The sequence below is a fragment of the Eulemur rufifrons genome, chromosome 28 (assembly GCF_041146395.1).
Source record: "Eulemur rufifrons isolate Redbay chromosome 28, OSU_ERuf_1, whole genome shotgun sequence".
Classification (NCBI taxonomy): Eukaryota; Metazoa; Chordata; class Mammalia; order Primates; family Lemuridae; genus Eulemur; species Eulemur rufifrons.
This window is the reverse complement of record NC_091010.1, coordinates 40,929,888-40,953,296: the sequence shown is the minus strand read 5'-3', so window position 1 is coordinate 40,953,296 and position 23,409 is coordinate 40,929,888. Positions and strand designations below refer to the sequence as shown.

Sequence of the window (23,409 nt, the reverse complement as noted above, 5' to 3'; positions counted from 1 at the left end):
GAATCTACTGTTCAAAATGTAACTAAAACAGCCCATGTTCAAGGAAGTTCTCAATATTTGAAATGAGTCTACAAATACTTGAAAACATTACTGTCAAAACATCCTCAATAGAAAACTGATCTAAATCCAAACTAAGGTATTAATATTATAATTCTTTCAAAATGGAAAGGAAAAAGAAGAGGTGCCAAATTTCTCCCATTTATATCCTCTCTTAGGCATCCAGGAACACTAAACTCTTTCTAAAATTAGCAGAAAACAAATCAAAGATATTTGCAAGATTCTCCTACTGAGGCTGAGAAAATGGCACCAATCATCACCAGCCTCCTCCAAATTTGGCAGCACTGGTTTAGGTACATTTGTGGAGTGGGGTGGGGAAGGACATGATCTCTGTCACCCAGGCTAAAGTACAGTGCATCATCATAGCTTACTGCAACCTCAAACTCCCAGGCTCAAGCAATACACCTACCTTAGCCTCCAGGGTAGCTGAGACTACAGGCACATACCACCACACCTGGCTAATTTTTCTGTTTGTTTTTTGTTTTTTTTTGGTAGAGATGGGGTCTCACACATGGCTCAGGTTGGCCTCGAGCAATCCTCCCTTCTCAGCCTCCCAAAGTACTAGGATTACAGGCATGAGCCATTATCCCCTTATAATTTTTATTCATTGGATTGAGTGTTCCTCATTATTTCCTAAGCATCCTATTTTGGTAGGTATTTTCCACTTAAACTTCATGGCTTACCACAGGTGTTATGATCACAAAAGCATTACAATAACACCTCATTATTAAATGCTGCATGGAATGCTAGGATTAATGTTACTAAGAGCCAAGTAGCTGTTCTACAGACAAGTCTTACAGATCAGCTGAATGCATGTTGTTAATCATGGAGGATAACAGCATACAGATAGACTCTATCTTTCTCTGCTAATAGGAAATCAGTAGAATTTTAAACCAGAAAAATGATATACTTTACAAACAGAAAAACTACATTCTTCTCTATTCCCTCCTAGATTCTGCCTTTTAGATTAGGTAACAGTAGAGAATTGAAGCGAGTACCCTTTATAACACTATAAATTGCAGAGCGCTTCCTTAAGTAGATATATGGAAAAAATTTCTTCTATGGAAAAACCAGATAATTAATTCTCTAGTTTATTTTCCTCCTCTCTCTGTCCCAATTCTTTTTTAAGAAATATTTTAATAGTAAAAAAAAAAAAAATCACAAACCAGTGTTCTATCTATGTCACTGACCAGTTTCATCTTAGGCAAGTGACTTCCTTCTAACTCTATATTTATCTAGGAAACAAGTTTTATTATATGTGCTCTTCCTTTCTTGGTGCTATATTATTAGGATGGTCTAGATGAGCAGGGCTGCAACTTCCTTCCTGCTTATACCTGGCTTCTGTGTCATCAGAGTCTTTTCCCCAATGCCCCTTATTTAAAGCTTCCAGATTGGGTTCTGTATCATTCATGCACCCAACTCTAGCTTTACCTCAAAGGCCACAAGAGCTGCACTGTCAATAAAGGAGGAATCTAGTTATACCATAAAAGAAAAATGCAATTACTAAGCATGACATCAAAGTTGCACTTTTCAAACCTTAAGATCACTTGTTTTATTTGAAGAAACATTACGCTTGCACGGATTAGTTACCAAGGGATGAAGCTCGGAATCCATTGAAGCTGCTGCTGTTTCAAAAACTTGCAGAGAATTCACCAATTCTTGAGCAGGGCCATCTCCCTTTTCCAGGAGGGACTTTCCATCTATTAAAATATATTGTTTTAAGTCTGTACAATCTTGCAAATAATTTTTCAAACTACAGAGCCACAAAAATTTTTAGTTCCTCCCTAGCTAGCATAGGAGAGTCAATTTTACCTTTTTTAAATTTAGACAGTCTCGCTCTGTCACCCTGAGTAGAGTGCAGTGGCTTCGTTTGTAGCTTACTACAACCCCAAACTCCTGGGCTTAAGTGATCCTCTTGCCTCAGGAGGCATAGCTGGGACTGCAGGCGCACACCACCACGCCCGGCTGATTTTTTCTATTTTTATTAGAGACGGGGTCTCACTCTTGCTCAGGCTGGTCCCAAACTCCGACCTCAAGGGATCCTCCTGCCTCAGCCTCCCAGAGTGTTAGGGTTACAGGCATGAGCCACCGTGCCAGCCTTACTTTTTAATGTTAAATTAAATGCCATGACCTTAAGTGCTGGAGTACTACACTTAAAGCAACCAAAGAAGTTTAACATAATGATCTATTTCAAATATCTCTTTTTATTTTTAATTTTTATATGTTCTTTATTTTTTTAGAGATAGGGTCTTGTTCAATCACCCAGTCTGGTGCACTGGCACAATCATAGCTCACTGCAGCCTCAAACTCCTTGGCTCAAGTGATCTTCTTGCTTCAGCCACCATGCTCAGCTCTTTTTGTTTTTTGTTTTTTTACATTTTTTGCAGAGACCGGGTCTTGCTATGTTGCCCAGGCTGGTCTCAACTCCTGGCCTCAAGTGATCCTCCCTCCTTGGCCTCCCAGTGTGTCGGGATTATAGGCACAAGCTATTGCACCTGTTCAAATCTCTTTCTAAACACATAATAGAAAAAAGAAAAAGAAAAAAATATACAGAACAACATGAAAATAAAAAAACATATATTTTTAAACCAACCTTCCATTTTAAAACTAGCCAGCTCGTCTGGGATAAATAGGTAGAGGCATTTTTAATTTCATAAGAGTATATTTAATATACACTGAAATTTGTTAAAAACTAAACTGAAAAAAATGTTATACCAAAATTATTTATGTCAATTGTATTCTTCAATGGGCCAACCATAGCATCCCAGAGATGTGGTAACTTCACTGCCATTTCATCACCAAAATGCTTTACTATAGTTGTCAAGGCAAATTCAGCTCCTCTCCGTTGTACCAGGTAAGGCTTCTGGGCCTAAAATTGAATGTTAGTTAAAAACAGAATTTCAGAAAACAGCATAATGCATTTAAAATTTTATCAACAGAATTTAAAAGTCACCATCTAAGAATTCATAGTTATCATTAATCAATTAAGCAATTATTAGACCTATTTATCACAACTATAAACATTCCGTAATAATTCAATTTACATGGGCCTAAAATGCCTAACTAGATATTTGTGTCCAAGGTAAAATACTTTTTTGGGGTTGAGGATAAGGAAGGATAACTGTTATTTCTACAGAAAGTCCTAAGTGACATGATTGTTTCTTCTTCTCCCTACCCCAAAGAAACTTACCAGCTGGATAGAAGATAGAGAAATGAAGTGGTCTGTCTTTATTTACATTCACTTAAGGGACAGAGTAAGAGCATGTGGTTAAGGTAACCCCAAGATTAATAACTTTTACTCAGCAGTAAGTACAGTCCACAAATTTGTACTCCCAAAAAGATGTAATAAGCTAAGATGTTGACATAGAAAAGAAACTTAAAACAGGCCTATATTTTACAGAAACATGTCTTTTAGCATTGATAGTTTACTGCTGAACTCAGGTAAGTTCCCATGTCTTGCAAACAAAAGGACTGACTAGAGCATTCATTCCATTTTTAATAACATGACTGTAAGATTTTCAAAACCAAATACTTTCTTTCACTGGTTATTATTTGTCTTTAAAGACTGTACTGTAGAACAGATAGGACAATGAAGAGAATAGAGAACCTGAATAGACCCTCACAAATATGAAGCATGATATATAACAGAGATGCCATTACAAATCAGAGAGGAAAAGATTCAGTAGTGGGATAAATGGCTGTTCATATGGAAAAATAAATTCAGATCCCTACCTCACACACACATTTAATAAATTTCGGGCCCACTAAAAGTCAAATGTGTGGCAATTATCTGACACTTGTAAACGTATCCTCTGAATATTAACAGGCATTCCTGACATTGAAAGGATTGAGAAAAGTTAGCTTGCGCTGTTATTTAATAACTTCTCTGTAGTCACTGCTATGGGAGTGAATTAAATTTATATTTATGAATAACTTATGGATCCACTATCACAAAGGTTCCTTTCCTAGGAAGATAAAATTAAGCCGGTAAAAATTACAAGAGGCATGAGAAATCTGAAGAAGTCTGCTGTTTTTCTGGATCATATTGCTGGAGTACTCCAAAAGGTTATTAATACTAGTCCTTCCATTTAAAAATACAATTCTAGAAGCTAATTTGAAAACTTAGTTCTCAATTATTAAGCCAGATATAAAAAAATCAAAGCATTCAAAGAAAAATATTATTTACCTCATCAAGTTCAACAAGAATATTTCCACTACTTCCTGCAGGAAGATCTGCTATTTGAGCTTTTACTGCTTTGGGGGTAGGACCTCGCCTACTTGTGATAGCAAAAGCGGCTTTCTGATGCCTATAGAGTGTAATTATACCTCTGTGCTTGGTTACTGTATGGTGCATTCCATCTTTTTCTGAGTTGGATCCTAATAAGGGAAAAAGTTAAATAACTTTTTAATCATAATATAGGTGACCAAATGTTTCCTGCTCTAAAAGAGATGTAACATATTTTAAAACTATGTCTTTTAGGCCTCAGTTTTTATAGGTTGCCAAATCTTTTCTTCAGACAATGAAATGGTTAACAAAATAGTCTATTTGAATAGGGTTTATACCTAATACAATCCAAGCTATACAATCATATGAACATGAGAAACATCACATACAAAAATTATCACTTCAGTTAAAGGATATTAATTTTTAAAAAGTAAATTATTGTGTGCAGGCATAACCATAATTATTAAAAAACATTTTACTTGAGTTGTCTCTAAAAGAAATGTTCACAGTCACCATGAATTCAGAAAAACACTGACCACTGCAAAATAATGCTGTCTCACATAGCAATAAGGTGTAGGGGGAGAAGGAGAGAAGAATGACTCCACTGAGTTTTTAAAATGTTAATGTTCAAAATGTCTGCCTTCTTCTTCCAGTTTGTTCACATTTTTTTCAAGATCTGTATGGTGCCAAAATTGTAAAACTATTACATTTCAAATAATTTGTTTTTCTAAAATCTTACTAACAAAAAAATAAATCCGGACTCAGTCATGTGAAGAAACATTGGTCCTTGAGACCTGTCTACAGACAGCAGTTCTCATTTTCCATAGAAATTCTCCAGTTGAAAACAGAAAAGTTGGTTAAGTATTATTTACTAAAATAGAGTTGACTCATCTCATAAAACATGCACAAAATTAGAGAAACCAGAGATTTTATAAGAACTCTCATTAAATGACATTTGATACAATTCAGCCCAGATATAGTAAGCCATACAATGATTGTTTTGAAGGTAAAGGTAAGGATGAACCCTGTCTCACATATTTCAGTCACCTTATATCAGATATTCCATGAACGGCTTGAATTTAGAGGGTATGACTAATTGGCAGTATGTGCACATCATGTAACAAGGAGTTCATTATAACTGAGCTTTTTCTCTCAGATTGGGAAAAGGCTCTATCTAACATGCACTGGATTTGTGCTTACATTATACTCATAAGTAAATGAAAACAAATTTAAATGGTTAATTCTTTCTCTACCCCAAATAAAGGTTTAGGTATATACCTTTAGAATTCTCCTGGCCACTCTGTGTTGGTACTGGACATGTGACACAAGGAGTTAGATATGGGTCCACACAAAGTGAGCTACAGAGGTTTTTAATAATTTTTGAATTGGGACAGGGCGTCCTTGTTGTGCACTGCTGAAGTAGTTTAGCTATGCACTGAGCTGCATAGTTTTGCACTAGTGTATTCTCTTCTTTTTTAATCGTCTCCATTAATGGTTTTATGATAGGATTTAATTTCTCCGGAAGCTGCTGCAAACTCACAACTGCACATGCAGCAAAAGTATGTACTCTCAACTGCAACACTTGCCACTCCTGGTTGGTCTCTGTAACTGTCATTTGGACCTGCTGTCGTTTACTATCTAACTGCTGTAACACTTGAGGATTTACATCGAAAGATGATGTGACTTCATTAAAAACAGTGGTGACCTATTAAGAAAAAAAGAAATTAAAAATCATTAATCATATCAACCCCAAATAGACTGTAAACTCCTAAAGGGCAGACAGCAAGGTCTCTGTTTCAACTTTAGGTTCCCCAATATCTAGTAGTGTTTTAGCACTCAGTAAACTCTAAAAACTCCCAAATAAACTTGATTTTAATCTGATTTAACACTGGCATTATATTCTTTAAGAAAAATACATTGAGAAGAATAAAATTACTTATCCTTTAAATGTATCTAATGAGTTTGAGGAAAATCACCTTAACATACTCACAGAATACTTGGTGAAATGGGAAAGCTAAAGCAAATATAAACTTAACTGTTAATTAAAGAATAATAAAATTCACAAACTTCTTTTCGGGAAAAATATTATTTTCAATTCGAAAACTCAGAAAAACTTAGGGTAGCTGTTTGTTAAGTGGCTAAGTGTTGCTAAACTGAATTATTTTCATTTTTTCTTTGACCTCCTTTCTGGTAGAAATTCTGCCCAGGCAATAGGAAAAGGAGAAAAAGAAAACAAAAACGTACAGTAGTCATCAATTTTTTAATTACCAAGAGCTGTCTAAGACTACGAGACTATCATACCAGACTTTACAAACCCCATTAAAAGACTATTCAGTCCATCTTTTTAAACAACTTTATTGAGATATAATTCATCAATTATAAAATTTACCCATATGAAGTATACCATTCAGTGGGTTTTAAGTCACAGAGTTGTGAATCACTGCAATTTTGGAACTTCTCCATCAACCAAAAAAGAAAACTCATACGCCTTAACAATCACTCCTCATTTCCCCCTAACCCTATGCAACCCACTTACCTCTTTCCTATCTTTGTAGATTTGTCTTCTTGGATATTTCATATGAATGGAATCATAAAATACGGGTCTTTTGATGACTGGTTTCATTCATTTAGCATAATGATTTCAAGGTTCATCCATGTTGTAGCATGTATAAGTACTTTATTCCTTTTTTTGGTCTAATAATATTTCACTATATGGATGTACCACATTTTATCTATCCATTCATCAATGAATGAACATTCAGGTTGTTCCTACCTTTTAGTTATTATGAATAAATAATGCTGCTATGAATATTGTGTTGGCATTTTTTTGGGGGGTGGGGAGAGACAAGAGTCTCGCTCTGTTGGCCCGGCTAGAGTGCAGTGACAACTGCAACCTCAAACTCCTGGGCTCAGGTGATCCTCCCATCTCAGTCTCCCAAGTAGTTGGGACTATAGGTGTGTGCCATCATGCCTGGCTAACTTTTTCTATTTTTTTAGTAGAGATGGGGTCTCACTCTCGCTCAAGCTGGTTTTGAACTCCTGAGCTCAAGTGATCCTCCCGCCTTGGCCTTGCAGAGTGCTGGGATTACAGGAGTGAGCCACTGCAACAAGCCCATAAATTCTTTTATTTACCATTTAAAGATTGTGCGATGGTTTACATAAAAATTTTTTGATAGGTAACTATAATCATAAAGAGCCTCCATAAATAGATCCAGTCTGATCATTATTGGTCAGAAAAGCCTATAACATTGGAGAACCTAATTTTTTTAAATGGAGAACCTAATTTTTAAGACTTAGAAGGTATCAATTCCATTATGGACAACACTGATAACACTGGTCTTTTATTACGTAAAATAAATTAGGCACACAAATAAGATCTTTTATCATTATAACATACTAAAAACTTTAAATTGAACTATAGCTGTCTGACCATGTCAATCCGCTCACCACAAAGGAACAAAAATCAAATGCCACTTCTAGCTTATTTTTTCTACTTTGTTTTGTTTATTTCAGTTCTGCATAAGATTTATTTCAGAGTTAAATAGCTAAAAATTTGAAAACATTGTCCTAAATATACTATGCTTATGTTAATTTTCAATGATTGTAGACAAATAAGGAAGGCCTTCCAATCACCCTCCCCAATTAATTCAATCATTCAACCAATAATACTAAGTTGAATACTAGTAAGTAGTACTAAAAGATGAGTAAGACTTAATGGCTTAATACCTTGATATACTCAAAGAATGCAGAGACCAATGTGGGAGAGAGATATACAAGTAAAGAATTAAGACAATTTAATATGTAACTGAGGGAAGTGTAAGATGCTGTGGAGTACAGGGGGTTTCTTAACCCTTCCTAGCAGAAGAGATTAGCAGAGACTTGCCAGAGGAGGGTAACACACTTGTGCTTGGTTTTTAAAGAATGGGTAAGGCACAGGTTATAGGCACATCTTGGCAAATAAAAAAAGTGAGGTAGGGAGTAGAAAGCAGGGCATTATCTAAGGAACTGAAAATAGCTTATCATAGCCTGAGCACAAGGTACAGAAGAGGAGTATCAAGAAATGAGCATAGAGGGTTAGGGGTAAGGAATTCCTGGCAAAGGAAATAGAAGTTCAGGCACAGCAGTGAGAATGAGTGAGACACAGAAGTGAATGAGTGTGGTGGGCTTCTGCAAGAAGAAAGCTAACCAGGACTTGAGAGGAGGAAGCTTCAGAAATAATGAGGAGAAAAAAGAATTCAGAGATGATGATGAAAGTAAGAAACGAAAAAAGTAAAAAGCAAGGAAAAAGAAAATAATATTTTTAAGCAGGGGAGGGTCATGTTCAGAATGGCACTAAAGGCACATTACTATTACAACACAGCATGCAGAATGAAATAGACCAGAGACTACTTGGAGACTTAAAGATAAGTCAGGACCTAGACTTAAAAGTAGTAAGGCCTTTGACTGGGCTGTGACAATGGAAACAGAAAGAAATTAAACACATGAGACTTTCAGAAAGAAAATGCTGACAAGATTTGTGACTATGGATCAAAAAGGCATTTTTCTGTTTTAAAAAAAAATCCCAGTTTTGGTTAAATTTGAAGTGACAGTGAGATATTTAAGTAAAAATGCCTAATAGAAGAACATAAAAAAGACTGAGAGTAGATAGTACATAGGTAAGAATTAAACCATGAAAATGGTGAAAAAGACAAGGATAGACCTCAGGGAAATGCCCTTATTTGGCAGGTAATAGGAAAATAGGTATTTCAATGAAAGATACAAAGGGCAATGGCTCTTAGCCAAGGGACCTTTGAAAACTGCCCTTCCCTCAATCCTCTCTCCCAGAGATTGATATTTATGTTTGTCTTCTATCCCAGGTCAAAACAACTGGACTAATGCGACTGATGAAGCAGAAAGGTAGTTTCACTGGGGAGTAAGGGCTCTGCATAATACACTGAAAAAGGGGCCATGTGATGAGCTTTAGAAAGAAAAGTTCCCAGATATAGTAGGAAGGGAACCAAGAAAATTTGAGAGATTTAAGGTGGTCAGAGGCAAAAAGGGAAATTTACAGAATAACAACAATGAGAAAAACAACTTTATATAACAACTACTCGGGAAAAAATGGTAATTTTAGCTTTGTCTTACAGGCGAGAACAAAAAAATTTCTATCATATTATTAATATTTTTCAACTAGAAAGGGCGATAAGAAATAAAGATTACTATTTCATGGGGACCAACATAAATGAAGTGGCTCAATTTCTGACCCTGTAACTAAAAAAAGGGAAGAACTCATTTACACTACCCAACCTTACAGGCATACTAAGTACAAAGCTGCTGTAATCTCCTGATGCTGGCATAAGGAGAGAGAAATAGACTGAACAAATAGAGCCCAGGTATAGACTCACACTTACAATTCAGTTGATTTTTTACAAAGGTGCCAAAGCAATCCAATGGGGAAAGGAAAGTCTTTTCAATAAACAATGCTGAAAAAACTAGGTACTATAATAAAAACAAACAAGCTTCAACCTTTACTTCACACTTATACAAACATTAATTCAATATGGATGATAAATCTAAATATAAAAGCTAAAACTACAAAACTTTAGAAGAAAACATATGTGAATACCTTTGCCACCTGGAGATAGCAAAAGGCTAGACACATCATAGAACACAATAACCATAAAAGAAAACAACTGATAAATTAGATTTCACCAAAATTTAAAATATCTGCTCATGCAAAGACACTATTAAGAGAATTAAAAGGCAAGCCACACTCTGCCAAGATATACAAAGAACTACAACGCAGTAATAAACAAACAACCTAATTAAAAGTGGACAAAAGAGTTGAACAAACATTTCAGAAAGGAAAATATACAAATGGCCAATAAGATATAAAAAAGCATTCACCATATGAATCATCAAGGAAATGCAAATTAAAACCAGAGTGACATAGTGATCAAACCACCACCAGAATGGCTAAAATTAAAAAGACTGACCGACCACCCCAAACATTAGTGATGACGTGGAGTAACGAGAACTCTCACATATTGACAGTCAGAGGGTAAAATGACACAATTACTTTGGGAAAAGGTCTGTAGTTTCCTATAAAACTAAACATATACCTGTCTTATGACCCAGGAATTCCATTCCTATATATTTATCCAAGAAAAATGAAAACATATATCCACAGGCTGGGCACAGAAGCTCACGCCCATAATCTTAGCACTTTGGGAGGCGAGGTGGGAGATTGCTTGAGGCCAGGAGTTTGAGACCAGCCTGAACACAAGTGAGACCCTGTCTCTACAAAAAAAAATAAGCCAGGCTTGGTAGCACACACCAATAGTCCCAGCTACTCAGAAAGCTGAGGCAGTAGGATCACTGGAGCCCAGGAGTTTGAGGTTCATTGAGCTATGATGATGACACTGCACTCTAGCCCGTATGACAGATTGAGACCCTGTCTCAAAAAAAAAAAAAAAAAAAAAAAAAAAAGTCCACAAAAATAGCTGTAGAAGAATGTTTATATAGCAGCTTTGTTCACAATAGCCAAAACTGGGACTAGCTCAAGTAGCCATCAATAGGAAAATGGCTTAAACTAATTGTGGTATATGCATGCAATGGAATAAAATTCAGTAATAAATAAGAATTATTGATACATATAACATGGATAAATTTCAAAAACATCATGCTGAAAAAAATCCTTACACCAAAGATCACAGTGTATAAGTCTATTTATATGAAATTGTAGAACAGGCAAAAGTAATTTAGGGTGGGAGAAAAATCAGAATCATTGTTAGTTGAGGGCAGAGAGAGGCAGATATTGCGAAGTAGAGATAGTAATGTTCTATATCTTGATAAGGGTTTGGGTTTCATAGGTATATGCATCTGTCAAAATTCATCAAATGGTCCACCTAAGATTTGTATACTTTAGTACATAAACTTAACCTCAAAACAGAGCAAAAAATCACAAACAATTATTGAATTTTAGTTAATTATATACATGCTAAAGTGTACTGGTATCTGAAACTAACAGAAATGTATCAAAAAAATAAGACAGATTGGTGGTTGGATAGAGGAGTAGACAGTTGAATGTACATGTGATAAAGCAAATTTAGTAAAATTTTAACTGTAGAATCTAGCTGTTGTGTATGGATGTTCATTGTGTAATTTTCTCATGTTTTCTGTACATTTGATTATTTTCATTATAGGCTGGAAATAGAGAGAAGAAATTGTAGCAGCAGTTCTTTCTATACTCTGCCAGTCTTAAGTAAAACTGAAATGGCAAAATTTAACAGCTTTTTCTAAAAAAGATGCATTGATGTGTCAGAATTTGAGTTTAAAAAAAATTCCTTCCCTACCCTCTTATTTGAAGAAAAGTCAATACAATGAAATAAGCTTTCTAAAGGGCAGAGGTGACAGGCTACCAAGCCACAGACAGACTCAACAAATTAGTAGGTTTTTGTGGTAAACACGTCACAACAAATTTCTATTCTTACTCTCATGCTCTACCTAAAATTAAGAAAGCTATTTCATTACTCACCAGGTCATTAGCTTGATCTATTGTTAAAACATTGTTATTTACTTTATTACCAACTTCAATATGTGCATCAGCTAATGATGATATAAGCTGTTTACATTCATTCTGCATTCGTGTGAATGGAACGGCAATTTCATCATAATATAAATGTTCTGAAAGGATATCAAGTAAACGTGGCTGCACAGCCAGGGTAACAGCTTTACACTCCTAAAATATAATAGACAAAAAATCATCAGGGAAAATATATAAACATAACTTTATAGATACCTAAATCTTCCCTTGTTGACTACCAAGTTCTCAATTTCTATGTATTTTCAATCTATGTTCTGTTACTTCCCAGAACATAGTTAGAGAAAAGGTATTATACCCAAACGACTCTAAAATTTTAATATGAATAACTACAGAACATGCACACAGACCTATTAAAATTCCATTAAATTTTCTACCTAATTACTCTTATTTTACTCTGAATTTGTTTATATGTGTATATATAGAAAGCACAGATTTTAAAGTATATTACTGTAAAAAAAGAAATCAGTCAGAAAAAAATCTAGCATGCACTAATTAAAAATGTGATTTAAAAACTCATTATTACATTTCTTAACAGTTGAGCCCATAGCTTCACATGCCATACTGTAGAAATGGATACATAATTTAAAAGCTACTTACCTGCCCCCAAATTTAACTAACCCTTCCCACTCTCTCTGGTTGTTGCCTGCCCCAACCAGAGGGGGAATGGCCTCAGTGGTGAGCCATGAGGGGTTCTGTGGGATCTGGGTGATCAGCCTGGGCTTCACAGAGTAAGTCCAGAGAAGCTCTGTGAGGGTCCAGAAACCGAACTGTCAACACTTGCTGCTGAGTCTGAGAGGCACAAAAACATAGCATCACTGCCTCTCCAGCACACCTGAGTCCTGCCTAAAAATAGATGAGCTTTGCTTCTTTCCAAAGGCAAAGCAGAGGTCTCAGCTGTAATAGAGCATGGCTCAATTACTTTTAGACACAGCTTTGACAAACTGCTAATAGGCAGTAACAAGCAACTCTCACAGCAAGTGCAGACAGTTAAATTTCCAGAATTCCAGTCAACAGAATAAACAAAGCCAGTAGGAAGTTTCTTTGATTTACAGAAGCAAGTCTTACACAAAATCATACATCTTACTATTAATAGAAGTTAAACATTAAAGAGGATGGAAAGGAATGATTTATCTGGAAACATGAAGATTTTGGTTTAAATGTGGAGATTTTATTCTTCCTGTGATTTAAAATTCTGCCATTGCTATTATCCATACAAATGGATCTCTAATACTCAAAACCTAGAGGAATGGATGACCAACAGTTTCTGGACTGCTTCCATATATACACATTTTTAATAGGAACATTTCTTAACCGACTGTAGGGTTAAGAGCAAATATTAAGTATGGGCACAGCTAGCATTCTCAGGTACAAGAATGGTGGTTCTAAGAAAAATGTCTAGGGTTAAAGGCAAATGGGATAGAAATAATGTTCAATATAATCCGCAATACTTTCTATAAATATTGGATTTTTGTACAGAGAATATTTTCACTTTTGTAATGTAAATAATCCTAACAGCTAATGGAAATTGGTTTACTTAATTTGTCTTTATTATTTTGGGGGCAAAATCTTACCTTTTGTAAAGCAGCCCATTCACAGATTACCAAAGCTACACTAATCCTCTGTAAGGCAGATTTGGAGTTCAAATGGAAGAGCAGTAACTGGCCCAAGGATTCAGCTGGTTTAATTTCTTGGGTTACCATATTTACACCTGGATCGCAAATACAGCAGCAAAGTGCTCCTAACAACCTGAGGGAGAAAAAAGGAAGTTACTATAGAAATTACTTGAAGTAAAATTTCCCTTTACTGAGGTCATAACTTTTCCCATAGAAGATAACAACTCCTATCTTATCTTCATAAGAAGATATAAATCATATTTTAAAACTTAAAAAAATTAAAAATATTTACTTTTCAATTTTTTCTTAGGCTGTAACTAGTGTGATAAAAGAATTATTGACAGACACATCAGAGGAATCCTTTGGTTAAATGACCTTTGAAAGCCAGACCAGTGAACTTATGATTACCTGACATTTAATGTATACTCACTTGGCTGCCATCATTCTGGCCCGCATAACCACAAAATCCCTGGTGGCCGGGTCTTCCATGACGGTGTCTGCACCTGCAATATATTCCTGAAGTACTTCTTTATTCTGGCTTTGGCCTTGGCGCACCTTACCACCTGTTTTTTCCTAGAGAGAAAAGGGAAGAGAAAACAATAATTAAGAAGTAATCATTAAAATTTAGTAGGCAACAACAAAAATATAATCATTTGTTAGAATTCCAGTAAAATACAGTTCTTTTCAGAAAATTTTAATAGATAAAAATTACTACTCATTTTGTCAGGGTCATAATAAGATAAAAATTTCTCCCTTACTTATGTTAAATTAATGAAATCACATTTAACAAAGCAATACAGATTTCTTATATGGCTACTATGTTAATAATTATGAGTTGAACATACAAATACATTATGACTTCTACACTTACCTTGGCTCTAGCTTTTACTTCTAGCAACATATTTAAATCAATAGGTAAATGAGAAGGCTGCATCATTAAGCAAAGCCAAGCACCCATCCATGGGCAAGCAGCTGCTACCACATACTGAACAGAAGCCTTGCTCAACAGCTCCATCCAAACCTATAGTATAAAAGAAGAACAGGGAGGTGAAACTTTTCCAATAAGTGGTAACAAAACGTAATACTTATTTTTAGGAATACTAAATTAAAAAAAGAAAGTAGGAAATACCACATAGATTAATTTAAAAATTCAATACAAAGACTTATTTTGAAATATGGTACTATTTTTTGATAGGTTTGTATACTAAAAGTAATGCAAAGGAAAGTTTTCTTTTTAAAGGGGGTAATATAAAGGATCTTCTTCAATAATTTATGAAAACCTTTCAAAATAAAATATGCCCATAAAAATAATATAGAGTTGTGAAAATCTCAACAAGTCACTGAAATAAACTTTGCATATATCATAAGACTCAATATTAATGCAGTCTTATATTCAACACACACTTCAAAATATAATAGCTTCTAATAAAAATTCTCTGCTAAATTTAGGGGTGGTAATATCCTAGTATAAATTAAAAACAGTATAAGTCTTGATATATGATTTTAATAAGGTACTTTTTTGATGCCTAATGGGCAGGACCAGCATGCAGAAGTAACACTACTGTTAATAATGAGCCATCTTAGAGGGCAACAATTCAAGATTAACTTAATAAAGTCTAAAGGTACAACAGTGCCATTTCCCTCCATAAATGCTATTAAATATATCAAAAGGCCCTTCCTTTAAAGATTCCAACACTCATGACCAATTTTGCTAAGGGAAAAATACATGATAATTTGACTATATATTACCAACAGATCCCAAAAAATACTTAATAAGACGAGGAAGCATGGCCAACCAAAACTTAACTATTACATCCCATAAAAAACCTAGTTCCCCATCTCATCTTGCAGATCTCTGGACTTTCCAAGTCTCTTGGATGATTTCAAATTTCTTAAAGTCCCTGACCAACAGTAAAGCAATTATGAAATTTTAAAAAAATCTACAAAGTTACTAGGAAAAGGAACGCAAATATATTCACTATGTACCTTGTGAATGAGGTCCAAAATTTCTTGGCTGCTTTCTAAAACACAGAACTGAAAAATGTGTCGGAGCATATCAGGCAGGATAGGTATCAGCCAAGATGAAGAGTTCTGAAAACAAAAACAGAATCAAAGCTATAGCATATAATTCTGAATATCAGCTTCCTTAAAGGGTTATAAGTTGAATAATAAACATATGAATTACAAAAAGAATGCATATTTTTATCAAAAAGATTCAACTGGTTATAAATTTTGACAAGATTTTGAGGCAACAAATACTGTATTTATTATTCCAATGGTTTAGAGAAATTGCATAGCCATAGCATATAATCACTGGAGAGATGGAAAATGTCTGATTATCATTAAACAACACTGAATTTTGCCACAAATATGTAGAAATCATCCTCCATATGGAACCAAGCTCTAACCAGTAACATCTCCTTAGTTACATCATACCTCACTGCTTTGTCAGGAAAATTTGAAAAATGAGGCTGTGCTAAATGATCACAGCTTATTATTGTGCTCACCAATAATGCAAGTAATGAATTATAAGATGACATCCAACCTAGAATCTTCTACTTGGAGTTCACAACAAAATTAAGGCAAATGTTCGTAATGCATTTTGGGTCAGGGACCTTTTGAAAATCTGATGAAAGCTATGCACACTCTTTTTTTTAGAAAAACATACATATGTACATACTTAGGTATATGTAACATTTTGCTTCCAATTTCAGGGCTTTCAGAAATCTCCTTAAGCCTAGGTTAAGAATTTCAATCTAAGGAATTTCTCAACAATTCATAGGTCTACCCAAATCAATCAACCAAATAGTGTTTAACCAAGTTATCTATTGTGTGCTCAGAATTCTCAGAACAAGGAATCCCACATGTTGTCTACGGTTGTTCAAATCACAAGTTCACTGACTAGGACTGACCATCAGAAAACTTCTAGTAACTAGTCACGGCACCTATTACAGCCCCTGACCCCTGACTTTTTTTTTTTTTTTTCCTTTTTAAGACAGGGTCTCACTCTGTTGCCCAGGCTAGAGTGCAGTGGCATTATCACAGCTCACTGCAACTTCAAACTCCTGGGCTCAAGTGATTCTCCTGCCTCAGCTTCCCAAAGTGCTAAGATTACAGGCGTGAGCCACCACACCCAGTCTGGTCCCCTGACTTTATTTTAAAGGCAAAAAAATATATCTGGAAAAGACTGAAGAGAAGTTTGAAACTCTTAACTGAAATTCCAGAAACCTACAAGTTCTAGGGATAATATGTGTATAACTTAGAAAGCCACTATAATTTTCTAGCCAATGGAAAACTAATGACAAAGATAGGACCAAGGTTGTACGTTCTGAAGATGGTTTTAAAGAAGTTTAAAACAGCCTACAAAATCATTAGCTGAGGGAGAATACTCACCACTTTGCTATGCCTTAATTTTACTTTTTACTGAAAGGGAAACGGAAGCTGGGAAGAAGAAAAGTTCTCTTTCTTTTCTCATCAGAGAAAATTAAGGACAGTCTTAACAGAATTAGGAAAGCTGTCATAGCAATAAGCAAATAATTTAATATTACTTTTCCATAATCTATTTTCATTTCTGATTTTCCCCCATCATTGGCAATCCAAGCAGTTGCTTACAGATCCCAAAGTCACATTTATAGAAGAAGATGTCCCCCTATATTTATGACAAATAAATGTGATATAAACTACAGTCATCTTCTCAGGCTGCAAACTTGGTTACTCTAGTAAATTCTACTTTATAATTTATTAAAAACAACTGGGGGAGCAAAGGATACATGGGTAGACCACAGAGGATTTTTAGGGCAGTGAAACTATTCTATGTGATATAATTGTGGATACACATTATTTCTTGAGCCAACAGAATGTACAACACCAAGAGTGAACCATAATGTAAACTATAACTCTGGTGGATAATGATGTATCAATATAGGTTCACCGACTATAACAAATGTACCACTCTGGTGTGGGATGTTGATGATGGGGGAGGCTGCGTAGAGGATAAGGGATGAGGTATATGGAAACTCTATACTTTCCCTTCAATTTTGCATGAACCTAAATTGCTCTAAAAAATAAAGTCTAGGCAAATAAGCATATGAAAAGATGGCTGTCATCATATGTTGCCAGGAAACTAGATATTAAAATAATGATGATATCCCATTACACATCTATTAGAATAGCCAAAATCCAGAACACTGACAACATCAAATGCTGGCCATAAAGTAGAGAACAGGACCTCTCACTCACTGATGCAAAATGGTATAGATACTTTGGAAGATGGTCTGGAAGTTTCTTACACAATTAAAAATTCCTTTACAATATAATCCAGCAATCATGCTCCTTGGTAATTACCCAAAGGAGGTAAAAATTTAGGTCCACACAAAAACCTGCACACAGATGTATACTGCAGCTTTATTCATAGTTGTCAAAATTTGAAAGCAACCAAGATGTCCTTCAATAGATGAATAGGTAAATGAACTGTGGTCAATCTGTATGATGGAATATTCTTCAGAGATAAAAAGAAATGAGCTATCAAGCCACGAAAAGACATGGCAAAAACTTAATTTCATACTGCTAAGTGAAAGAAGCCAATCTGAAAAGGCTACATATTATGATTCCAACTATGACATTCCAGAAAAGGTAAAAGGTTCAGGGAGAGGGAAAGAAAGGGATTTTCAAAGTAATGAAACTATTCTGTATAATACTATAATCGTGGGTACATATTATACATTTGTAAAAAGCCGTACATTCTACAACACAAAGAGTGAACCCTAATGTAAAGTAGGGACTTCAGTTAAAAATAACATACCAATATTGGTTCATCAATTGTAACAAATGTGCCACACTTTTGTGTGCAAGATGTTAACAATAAGGGCAACTATGTATGGGTGGTGGGAGGGATATGAAAGGGTATATAGGAACTGTACTTTTCCCTCAACTTTTCTGTAAACCTAAAACTGTTCTTAAAAATAAAGTCTACATATAAAAAAAAGAATCATGTGAAAGGAAGAAATATGATAACTTTAAGGGATCTATATAAACTTAAGAATATCAAAAACATTTAGGCAAAAATCACAAAATTAAAACAAAGATGAAATGAAAATTAAGAACCCATGCCAGTTGTCACATCATGCTGATCTACTGAGAATTATAAAACAGACCTGACAGTTGTTCCAGAGAAAATTCTGATTAGACAAAACCAAAGGGATAATGCAAAACAAAATTTACAGATGTTTATTCACAAAAAAGTTCAATTCAATACCATGCTGCAGATTAAAGCAAGTCTACATGGAATATTCCTAATTCACATGGAAACGCACAGTTAGTAAACATAAAAGAGGCATTTATTCATGCAATAATCTATGGTTTAAAAAATTTACCACTGTTTTTTAAAGATAATTGGCCCAAACTATAGTACCTATGTATAATATCATGCTAGAAGAATGGAATTCTTACTGATATTTTCCTAAATGCTAAGTATTTTGTTTGACCTATATAAGGTTATTTAAAAAATAGGAATGTGAAGCTTTTTATAAAAAACAGGGCAAGGACTCCTCAGCTCACCACAGGCTCCGTCCACACACTGATATTACCTGAACGATCTCTATAGGCATCACAATACACGACTCCTGAAGTATACTAACCTTGGAAATACCATATTTTTTTTTTTTTTTTTTTTTGAGACAGAGTCTCGCTCTGTTGCCCGGGCTAGAGTGAGTGCCGTGGCGTCAGTCTAGCTCACAGCAACCTCAAACTCCTGGGCTTAAGCGATCCTTCTGCCTCAGCCTCCCGAGTAGCTGGGACTACAGGCATGCGCCACCATGCCCGGCTAATTTTTTGTATATATATATTTTAGTTGTCCATATAATTTCTTTCTATTTTTAGTAGAGACGGGGTCTCGCTCTTGCTCAGGCTGGTCTCGAACTCCTGACCTCAAGCGATCCACCCGCCTCGGCCTCCCAGAGTGCTAGGATTACAGGCGTGAGCCACCGCGCCCGGCCTGAAATACCATATTTTTAAGATTGAGTAATCTTTAAGAGGAGGCAAGAGCCTGGGAATTCCATGGTCAGTCTTTAAGAGTTATACTTCAGAGCTTCAAATGCAGCCTTCTACCCTGGGATGAGTTCTGCCAACCACCCAATAGTCAATCATACAGAAAAAGAGCAAGCAAAGACTAAATAACAGGTTTCCAGCAGGAGGGACTAAGCAATCATTCATTCAACAAATATTTACTGAGGACCTCCTATGTGTTAAGCACTATTCCAAGTGCTAAGAATACAACCTAGAATACAATATTAAAATGTTTCTGCTCTCATGGTGATTATATGTGTCTCTACATGGTTACCGTACCACTTTTACTAGGCCCAGAATTCTCCTGATCATGGAATATGCAGCAAGAGTAAGCTAATGGTCAGGTTTGTTTTATAAAATTAACTTATATAAGTTTCAAGATTGCTGTACACAGTTATTAGTTCTTACCTGGTCCTGTGTTGATAATAACGTAAACAGAGTTTCCAATGCGGCTCTTCGAACTGATGATATAGTGTGATGCAAAAAAGGCCAGACACGTGGAACTAAAACTGTGAGTGACTGTTGAATACTAATAAAGGAGACACAAATTAATCTTACTTATTCTCAGTTGAAACTCCGTAGATACAGTATCTAAGTATCATTCTCATGTGGACCTAGAGATGCTGACAAAAAGTGACTTTTTGATGAATAAATTCTAAAAAGATAATACAATTTTCATATGAACATTCCCTTAACACTGTCATTCAAAACTGTTATTATAGCACCAGAAGAGCCAGAGCAAATGCAGTAATGAAGGGTAGAAATACTAACATTGGGTTCTTCTATGGCACTAATCCCATGTATTACCTTTATCAAGTTATAACTTTCTAATATAACTGCGCTTATAATTATTCTTACTCAGGAAAATAGGACATGTACCTTATGATAGCTAGTAGTAAGCCTACACAATCAGAATTGCTAATCCTTATTCCTTCCCCATGGCTAAATCCAAAGGGCAGATGCATATAACTTCCATCCCCCTTTGGGATCATCTCTGCAACATATCAAATGAGCAAGAGGTGGTGTGGTAGTAGCTTTCAAATTTATTACCCTGATTTAGCATTACTAATTTAGGAAAACTCAAATTTCTTCCTTCTCATAGATTAGATTTTAAATGGGGAAGCAAGTAAAGCCAAGTCTAGGCTAACTTGGACCACAGGATTCCTGTCACAGTCATGAACCATTTTAAGTTACTTGGAATTAGGAAATGATTGATCAGTAGCATGTGAAATATATGCCTCTGTAGAAAATGGCATGAACAAAAAAGAATATGCCGGTGTAACTATTTATTTGTCTTTTGTGGTTCCTCTCAGGAGGCCTATCTTTTAACACTATTTTAATTACTTGTAGGTTTGACACATTTAGTAAGTTAACTTATAAAATTCTAATTTAAACACATGCACACACAGACATAAAAAAGACTCAAAATATATAAAAGCACTATAACAAGGTCTTGTTAATAGTATAATTGTTCATGCTTCAAATGACATGCTGCATTTCTTCTTACATAAGCTGGAAAGTATCTGCCAAATATCACAACATATGAAGCAAATTTTCTAATAAGGTAATTTCGAAACAAAAAAGATGGAAATCTACATTATTTCACATTAACAGAATTTTCACTACATTCTTTCATTTTCTTATATTATCTAGTTTTTCCTGACACCATCTACTAAGATCCATAGGCCAAATCCACTCCACCCATTTTTTTTAAATAAAAGTTTTACCGAAACACAGGCACATTCATTACTTTACATGCATTGTCTATAGCTGTTTTTATACTACAGGGACAGAGTTAGTTTTGACAGTCTGGCTCACAAAGCAAAAATATTCACTATTTGAGCCTTTACAGAAAAAGTTTACCAACCTATGTTTTACAGTAATTAAAAACCCCTGCATTTTGCAGCTTACAGAGGGCTTTCACATAGATTAACTCATTCAAATTGTACAGCTTTCATTAGTCATAGAAACATCCAAAAATTAGGAAACCCAATATATGATGGGTTTATAAGCTCCTGCCCCAAATGTGCTGGTGGCTAGAAGAAGAAAAGGCCTCCTGAAAATAGTAGTCTTTGCATTACCACTTCATTTTTGTTTTTATGGGCACTTATTTTGCTATGCCTACTTGTGGGCTGTCTACTAACCTAAATTTAGCATTAAAGTAGTGCCAATAGTAGGTCAGCATTATTTAAAACAATCTCTACATGCTTTTCATAAATCTATGGTTTTCACTGGAAATAGCCAATCATAGAGCCAGAAATCATCTATAATCATAATCATATGAATACTCACTGAATGTCCTCACTAGACTAAGGACATTAATTTTCTCATCTGTAAATTTTTGAAAATGGTATAATAATTTTTTCTTCTCTATCTCTAAGGATACTATTCTCTACCTCTGATATAATAATATTCAGGAGACTGTCTAAAAGATAGGGAATACATTAATTAGCTGAGCTTCACTTCAAATACCAGGATAGGAAAATCAATGACACTTTAAATTTTTGGTGTATGTTTTTGGCTTTATCTGATCTCTGATTTTGAGCATTGTATTACATTATTATGTGTTCCCTTTCTCACAAGTAATTGGTGAAATCAAGAACAAGAGTTGAAGAAATGAACATTACAAAGAAAAAGTTTACAGAGGGGAAGTTTTAGAAAATATAAAGCTGAGGTTCAATGATAATCCCATTAACTAAATGTCATTAAATGAGGTTAAAATTGTATATTCTGTGGCTAGGGCCGGAAATAATATGCAATGATTATATTTCTAAACTATTATAGGATGAACAGGATAATGAATTATATAACTGAAGTAAACAAAGGTTAAAGAAAATGATGTTTATAAGCTCCTGCCCTAAATGTGCTGGTGGCTAGAAGAAAAGGCCTCCTGAAAATAGTACTCTTTGGCAATCTCAACTTACAGTACCATTCTTAAAGGTGCTAAAATATTTTATGTTTAGGCTTAATTATCTGGGAAGGTATGTAAAGGCTTTTTACTTTATTCCACTAATTAGAAATATTTACCTGCATTGTTGGACCTGAGGATAAGTTAACAAGGATGAAAGAAGAGTCATAATACTATTTGTTGAAGCTGTTAGATCATCTAGTTCCAGAAGAGCATCCCATAACGTATTTATAATGAAGGGTACCTGTAAGATTGGTTTTCAAGAAAACAGTTACCAATTTTACACAAAAAATTCATAAGCCCTGCCTAATTGTATCCCAGGGGTCACTACTGATTCAACACCACATATAATTCCAATGACCTTGGACAGTGCCAGTTTTGATCAAAGTTAAGGAGGAAACATTATTTGCCTCCTAACAATTCTCAAACCATTTTTTTAGTGCTATTCAATTCTACTTTGGCACTTGCCTTCCTAACCAGGCTCATATGAACAGTAGAATTCAGCAAATAAAACAACCAATACTCTATTTATGTAAGAAATTAACTGTGAAAACAATACTGGAGACACAGACATGCCTCTTTATGCAAAGCAATTTTAGTTCATTTAAAATGGTACTAATCATCATAAAAAGACAAATTTAGTTTCTGAGCTCTTAAAATACTGTTTGATTGTACTTTCAACTTTATGTTCTGGTTTTGATAATAAAATGCAAAGTCAGCTAGATCTTAAAAGAGACCAGATTAAAAAACCAAAAGCCAAAAACCAAAATCAAAACAGACAAGAATCCCATATATCTAAAAACCAAGAGTAAAATAAAGAAGAAATGCCTTTCTTCTCAAGGAAGTTCCCTATATATTATGTATATGAAGGGGAAGTAGATAAACACAATTCACTCTTCCTAAGAATAATATAAAATCAAGATTGCATGCATCACAGGGCTGTCTGTTGAAAGAAAAC

The 23,409-nt window shown here is 34.9% G+C and overlaps 1 protein-coding gene across 1 annotated transcript in view; it reads right to left on the bottom strand.

Moving 5' to 3' along the window:
• Nucleotides 1-23,409, bottom strand: part of BTAF1 (B-TFIID TATA-box binding protein associated factor 1) — a 72,576-nt gene that overhangs the window by 27,515 nt on the left and 21,652 nt on the right. The window contains exons 12-22 of the mRNA XM_069460456.1: nucleotides 22,571-22,695; nucleotides 19,952-20,072; nucleotides 15,467-15,571; nucleotides 14,352-14,501; nucleotides 13,911-14,053; nucleotides 13,439-13,613; nucleotides 11,799-12,002; nucleotides 5,561-5,987; nucleotides 4,244-4,434; nucleotides 2,773-2,926; nucleotides 1,648-1,757 (exon numbers count right to left, since the gene is read on the bottom strand). Coding sequence (XP_069316557.1) covers nucleotides 1,648-1,757; nucleotides 2,773-2,926; nucleotides 4,244-4,434; nucleotides 5,561-5,987; nucleotides 11,799-12,002; nucleotides 13,439-13,613; nucleotides 13,911-14,053; nucleotides 14,352-14,501; nucleotides 15,467-15,571; nucleotides 19,952-20,072; nucleotides 22,571-22,695 — 1,905 coding nt within the window. The remainder of the gene's footprint in view (nucleotides 1-1,647; nucleotides 1,758-2,772; nucleotides 2,927-4,243; nucleotides 4,435-5,560; nucleotides 5,988-11,798; nucleotides 12,003-13,438; nucleotides 13,614-13,910; nucleotides 14,054-14,351; nucleotides 14,502-15,466; nucleotides 15,572-19,951; nucleotides 20,073-22,570; nucleotides 22,696-23,409) is intronic.